Source organism: Ursus maritimus, unplaced genomic scaffold, assembly GCF_017311325.1.
Source record: "Ursus maritimus isolate PB19 unplaced genomic scaffold, ASM1731132v1 scaffold_33, whole genome shotgun sequence".
In the NCBI taxonomy this organism is placed as follows: Eukaryota; Metazoa; Chordata; class Mammalia; order Carnivora; family Ursidae; genus Ursus; species Ursus maritimus.
The window spans coordinates 29,199,386-29,206,398 of NW_024425897.1; the positions used below are offsets into that span (position 1 = coordinate 29,199,386).

At 64.2% G+C, this 7,013-nt stretch overlaps 1 protein-coding gene across 1 annotated transcript in view; it reads left to right on the forward strand.

Annotated features, from left to right (window-relative positions):
• The first annotated feature begins 4,711 nt into the window (after window positions 1-4,711).
• The window catches only part of MMP17 (matrix metallopeptidase 17), a 26,569-nt gene continuing 24,267 nt past the window's right edge, over window positions 4,712-7,013 (forward strand). Inside the window, exon 1 of the mRNA XM_040620118.1 lies at window positions 4,712-4,855. Coding sequence (XP_040476052.1) covers window positions 4,712-4,855 — 144 coding nt within the window. The remainder of the gene's footprint in view (window positions 4,856-7,013) is intronic.

Below are 7,013 nucleotides of genomic sequence, written 5' to 3' on the forward strand. Positions count from 1 at the left end.
CCCCCCCCCCCGCCAGGAAATATGTTGCAAGAGCGAGCAGAGGGTTGCCGCAAAGCCAGCTCGGAAGCCATCGCGAGTCCTCGGGCCACATCTGTTCGTGAAGGCGGTCGGTCACGAAGCCATGCTCCGTCTCCAGGGGCGGGGGTTACCTCCCTGGGAGGGGTGTCACAATTTAAGGACATGTTTTACTTTTTTTTTTTTTTTTAAGATCTATTTATTGGGTTGACTGGGTGGCTCAGTGGGTTGGGCATCTGCCTTTGGCTCAGGTTATGATCCCAGGGTCCTGGGATCGAGCCCTGCGTCCGTCGTCCATCCTGCATTGGGCTCCCTGTGTGGAGCCTGCTTCTCCCTCTCCCTCTGCCCCCCACCCCGCTCGTTCCCTCTCTCCCTCCCTTTCTCTCCCTCTCTGTCTTGTGTGCTATCTCTCTCTTTCAAATAAATAAACGAAATCTTAAAAAAAAAAATCTATTTATCTGAGAGAACGCGCATGCCAAGTGCAGGCTTGTGCCAGAGGGGGGAGGGGTTGGGGGGGTCCAGAGGGAGAGCTGAAATCAAGAGTCCACCCTTACCCGACTGAGCCCCTCAGGTGCCCCTTAAGGACGTGTTTTAAAGCCACCGCCCACTCCCATTCCACCCCACGGCCTCCTCCCCCTTTGCTCCTCCAACACACGGGCTGCCCCAGGGACTTGGCACGGCCGTCCTGCCTTTGCTAAGCTGACCATCCGTGTGCTGTTGCCATCCTGCCGGTCCCCACCACCACTGTGCCTGACAAGTGAGGTTCCCCGTGGCTGGCGGGACAGTGAGCACACACTCACTGGCAGGAAAGGAAACACATTCACTCTCTCACTGCTCCGGGGGCCGGAAGCGGGCTTTGCTGGGGTGAAAGCAGGTGCAGGCAGGGCTGGTCCCTCCCGGGGCTCTGAGGCAGGACACGCTGCTCACCCCTTCCAGGGGTTAGGGGCTCCTGGCTGCGGCACTGGGGCCGCTGCTTCCCTTGTCACATGACCTGCTCCCCAGCGCTGAGCCGCCCCGCTCCCTCCTGTAAAGCCCGTGGTGATGACACTGGGCCCACCAGACTGTCCGGGACGATCCCGTCCCAAGAGCTCTGACTTCATCACAGCTGCCGAGCCCCTTTGCCACATAAGGGACCACGCTTTCGGATGCCGGGGGTTAGGACGGGGCATCTCTGGGCCCGCGTGATTCGTCTCCCCCCACAGGTACAGTGGTTCAGGCCCGAGCCCCACCACCCCACTGGAGTGAAGGCATGGGGCTGGCGTAAGGGGGCCACCTCCCCTCGAAACCCTGCACTTCAAGAAGGGACCCTACCTGAGCAAGTCAGCCCTTTGCATCCAGTACACAGAGGTGACACTTCTCATTTTTATTGATCCTCAGTTACACAAGCAGACCAGAAATGGCTGTTCCTGGTAGGGGCGTCAGGCAGGCTGAGCAGCTGAAGGCCTTGTCCCCCCGCCCCCAACACACACACAGCGCGGTGCCTGCTGTCCTCTCCCGGTCCCTCGAGCAGACCCCAAGCCGAGGATCCCAGGGACAGAGAACCTGCCTGGGGAGTTAGTGACGGGAAGGGCGAGAGGTGCCAAAGCCGGTGTCCCTGGAGGGTGCAGATCACATGCCAGGGCCCGGAGCAGCTCCCCTGCATCAGGCTTGAGCCTGGGCTGTGCAGGGACAAGCGTCCCGCAGCCTGAGGCCCCAGAGAAAAAGAGTGGCAGGGGCAGGCAGCAGGACGTGGTGGAGCTCTGGCCTGGGGCTGCTGCCTGCGCTCCAGCCTCGAGTCCTCACCGTGCCCTGTAGTGGGTTCCCTCCAGAACTTTCCCTCTGCACTTGCACACATGCACACAGAGCCCAGGAAAGCTGCAGCCCCCGCCCTTAAAGCTCAGCAAGCCCAAGCCACTGTCCCAAGGCTGTCCCTGCTTGCAGGATGTGGTGCGTGGGGCCCGCCCTGAGCCAGTCCGTGGCTGGGAGATGGTAAGGAGGGATGGGCCCAACCTGGCTTCTATGCTTCAGGCAGTGGGGATCTGCATCATGAACCAGTGGGCTGACAGGGCTAAAGGGGGATTTTCTAAAGGAAATTGGAGGGAGGTGCTGACACCAGAGAAAGGGAGATGGGTGGCAGGCAAGGCTGGATCAAGGGCTCAGAAGGATGATATAGTTATACATATTTGTTTTGTAGGGGCTTTCTGATTTCTTTCCCCACAATTTGTTTTTTTCACTCAACACAGTGTGTGAACAGCCCCCCTGGCACACCTGGATCTAGTCCTTTCTTTCTAACCTCCCGGTAGTGTTCCGCCTTCTGGGTATGTCCATCCAGGTCACCTCCTGGGTCTTAGAAGAGGCACCTGTTTCTCTAGCGCCCCTCCCTCCTCCAGAAATCACAGATTGGAGGGAGCGCCCTCACCTGTGTCCCGGCCCACAGCCGGCACAACCGATCGGACGCGCGGCCCTGCTTTAGTGGGGTCAGCCCTGCACGGACACGTAGGCAGCTTCCGACGGTAAATCAGTCCGTCCTGCCTTCGCCTTCTCCGGCAAAGACGGGAGTGTTTCTCTAGGGCAGACACCAAGAACGCTAGCCATAAAAAATGTACTTTTTAAATTTTAATAGCTGTTCCCTGATGGCCTTCCAGTAAGTCTGTACCCGCTGGCACCCCCCCCACCCCGTGGCACCAAAGTCCCCACTTCCCACACCCGGGGCGAATGATGATATATCACTTTTCCGACATCGCCCATCTGATGGTGAAAAGTGGCCTCTCATCGGTGCTTGGATTCTGTCCACGTTCAAATGCCAGAATTCAGTGGCAGGCTCGAAGAGAAAGCAGCAGCTGGGGTGCGGTGGCCTCTGGCAGGAAGTGACACGCCTCGCCCCCCCAGCATCCTTGGTGCTCACCATGGTCTTCAGCCACCATCTGGACCCACCCGAGGCCACAGTCACAGATACCTCTCTCTTCACCACCATCTGGAATGAGTCCCCCCACCGCACCCTGCTCCAAAGCTTCAAAGGCAGGCCGAGCTCTTACACAGGGGTGCACTGCTCTGGTCTCGCTTCTGAGCTCCTTGATCCAGCCCTGCCTGCCATCCATCTCCCTTACTCTGACTTCGGCACCTCCAGTTTCCTTTAGAAAACCCCCTCCTTCCCATGGTCTACGCAGGCAGGTCAGCTCATTTCCATCCCCTGGCCACATGGTTGGCTCAGCGACAAACACATAATCCACGTCACCCAATGAAAGCCAGCCGGGTCTGTGGCTCACGGGTGTGTGTGTGGCTGGGCTTGCTACGCGGTGAGGATGTTGGGCGAAGCTGTCCTGCGCCGTGGCTGCTGCCATTTGGAGGAATCTTGCCCAAGGATGAAGCCAACGCAGAAATGGAAGGAGGAACTGAGTTCCCATCTAGTCCTTGTGCAACTCGATCCAGCCTTGGCTGACATCAGCGTGGTCAGTGTGCTCTGGGGTGTCCCAGCCTAACAAGCCCCTAAATTTCCTTTCCTTGACTAGAGTCAGTTTGAGCCGTGTGCCAGGGCACCTGGCTACACGGGATCTCAACCAGTCGATACACAGCTGTTCTGCAGCAGGTCCAGAATCTCCCTGCTCCAAAGGGGCCACCAAGGCTCTATCAGTAACAGGGAAGGATGGTGAACGGGAGGCTCTGCCTGGAAACCAGCCCTCGCCGCTCCCCCCCCCCCAGACCGGGTGACGGGGATCCAGAGGAAGTCGTGGGCTCCGTTTCCCTGACGGGGGGCCTCAACTCTGACAGCACCAGCCGGGAGCAGAGGGTGAAGGGGCGATGGCTGGGAAGTAGTTGTGGACAAGCAGGATGAGAAATCTCACTCAGGTGTGGGGGCGTCTGCATCTGAACTTCGCAGTCCCACCCCCACCCTGCAAGTTACTTAATTTCTCTGGACCTCAGTTTCCTTGTTTGAAAAATGGGAATGATCGTTCCCATCTCACGAGATGCTGTGAGAAGCCAGTGAGATGAGAAAGGGGGCAGGCTGGACCTGTGCCCCGCGCACATCGACCTCCGACAGACGTCAGCATTCACATCCTCCTCCCCAGCCCCGACCCCAGGAGACTCGCGCTCCGACAGCGCCCCGCCCCGCCCCACGCTCACCCCCTCCCAGCAGCCACCCCTTTCTTTCGCGGCTCAAGGGCTCCACCAGGCGTCCGCCTGGCGCGCTGCGACTGCCACTTGGGGTGCCCAACCGTGACCGCGAATCCGGGCTCCAGAGAGGGGTCCGCGGAGCGCGCGGGTGGGCGGGGGGCCGCGTCAGCTCCCTGGGGGCAGCCCCGTCTGCGCACCCCCCGCCTCCCCGAGACCGTCTGGGGACACTCGGAAATCGCCTGCCTTCCGGCCGCCGCAGCCCCAGTCCCCGGTGCACACGCGAGGCGTGGGGCGCGGGTGGGGTCCAAGCACCCGCGCGGGACTCGGGGCCTTTAAGACGGTGGGCGGGGCGAACGCTGCCAGCGGTCATTAGCATATATCAGCATGCCCCGCCCCGCCGCTGGGAGGCGGTGCGCGGGGCTCGGTCGGGCCGGGAGCGGCGCGCAGCAGAGCGGGGCGCACGGGCGCGGGGTGCAGGGGCGCAGAGCGGCGGAACGGGGCGCAGCGGCGCGGGGAGCCGGACGCAGAGGCGTGGGGAGCCGGGCGTAGCGGGGTGCTGGAGCGCGGGGACCTGCACTGCCGCGCCGACGGCCCCACGAGCGGGATGGGGCGCCGCGCGGCCCCTGGGCCCGGCCCGCCGCCCCCCCGGCCCCGGCTCCCGCCGCTGCCGTTGCTGCTGCTCGTGCTGGCGGCCCGCGGGAGCTGGGGCGCGCCCGCGCCCCGCGCGGAGGACCTCAGCTTGGGAGTGGTGAGTGTGCGGCTGGCATACGGGGTCCCGCGGGCGGGGAAGACCCCGTCGGTGCCCCTCGGCGCCTGCGGGAGCTCGGGGAACTCTGGACCCATTTCCTAGGCGGAAAGCTGAGGCCGGGGCACAGGCTGAGCGGCTGACGCGCGCGCACCCGGGGCTGGGAAAGAGGCGCCGTGCGCCTTCCCTGCTCCTTGAGCTCGCAGCGCGCCGCAGCCGCGGGAGGCAGCGGAGGCTGGGGTTGCCTGGCCGGAGCCCTTGTCCGCGGCTTGGAGCGGCCCGAAGGGGGACTCCAGGCAAGTGGGACAGCCGTCGTAGCCGCCCAGGGCAGTGCGCCCCGCGTGCGTTCCCAGTGGGAGTGGCGAGGGGGAGGGGCGCGCACCACCCCCAGGAAAGGTCGGGGCTGCGGAGTGCGGGCGCCCCGGAAAGCCGGTGGCTCTCGAGTTTGCTCCGTGTAGGGTGTTGGGCGGCAAGAGAACCGGCCCCCTGCCCCCCGCTGGGCATGAATCTTGGCCCTATTCCCTGTCCCCTTCCGCCGCCGCCTTGGCCCTGTTTGAGCTTGATGGGGTCCCCCTTTCATTCCCAGGCTCTGATGCAGCCCCACCGACGTCCCCAGAGCCCCTTCCCGTAACACCAGCTGTCCCCCTGCCTTGGGAACCGTCCTGGGGGCGGCGGCAATGGCCTCTTCCCGCACCCCTCCCCCATTCAGACTCCTCTGGACCTGGAGGATTGAGATCAGACTTTATGGGTCGCCGCCCCCAGGTTCGAGAGGCCAGGCGAGGGCGCGAGGGGCCGTCGGATTGGAACGATTTCTTCTGGGGCTTCCGCCCCTGCCGCTGCCCTCACTCGGCTGAAACGCGGGGATCCGGGCCGGGGGCCGCGGCCGCCCCCCCCCCCCGCACCCGGCCCACGGACGCCAGCGGTGCCGTGAGGGGTGCTGGCAGAACCCCTCTCCCCACGCCATTGGACTTGCAAGCTGCAGGTGGAGATCAGGCAGGGGAGGCATTTGGCTGGGGGCAGTTGGAGGCATCCGCAGCTCCGTGGAGTTGGCAGGACTCGGCTACAGGTTCTGGCTTCGAAACAGGCGGGGGCCACCCCCGCCCAGCTGGCCCAGCCCTGGAAGCCATCTGCGAGGATGCAGCCACGGTCCCTGCTGACGGCATCCAGACGCCTGAGGGCCCCCACAGAGGGCTTCCAGCCAAACTGCCCCTGAAATCGGGGTGCCTCAGTTCACCCCCTCCGGGCTCCTTTGTAAGTGGGGGTTTCCTGGACCCGCTCCTGGGGTGCATGATCTGGGGGGCAGCGTGTGTCTCGGGGTCCACTCTCCTGCTCAGAGAGGCCCTGCTCCGGAGGCTAAGGAGGGTCCCGCCACACAGTCAGGGATGCTAGTCCCGGCCCAGACAAGCTCCTTTGTCGACCCCGCGCAGTTCTCAAGTTTTTCTCTGCCTGCCCAGAGACAGCGGGCTGGGCACAGTCCTCCCAGCCAGGGCCTGGGCACCTCCTCTTCTCCCTCCCTCGGTTCCCCTGAGCCTCCTGGGGCATGGGGGGCAGTCCCGGGCCAAACTCTGTGGGGTGTCCTGGGGCTGGGGGGTCACCTCCTCAGCCTCGAGCCCCAGAGACAGCAGGGCCCTGGCATCTGGCCCAGGGGGGAAGTAGCGGAAGATGCTGCCCCTGACCCTAGAGGCCCCCACCCGGGGCAAGGCCAGGACCGGCCCTCCTAGTGCTGCCAAGCCTGCCTCCTCCTGCCCACGTTTGTGGGCGGAGGGCGGTCTCTGGTGGCCGTCTGGGGAATGACACCTCAGCGCCCCGACCCAGAGGTGCAGGAAGTCTTGGAGACAGGATTTAGGGGCGGAGGGGGGCTCCTGCCCGCCCCCTCTGTCGACCGCCCCGGGGCCCACTGACTGTGCATATTCACATCGGGGGCTGCCAGTGAGGAGAAGGGCCCCTTTGTCAGTGTGACCCAGCTTCTGCCAGCGTCGAGCCCAGCGGGTCCGGAGCACTGGCTGGTCCCCGGGAGAGGCTGGCCTGGCCCAGCCCACTCCGGCTTTAGTGTGAGGACAAAGGCCTGGATTGAGTCCTGCTGCGCCCAGCGAGCGGTGGGCTTTCAGGCCGTGTGGAGAGGGACAAAAGAGTGCGCTGTGCCCTCCTGGGGCCGCGCGGC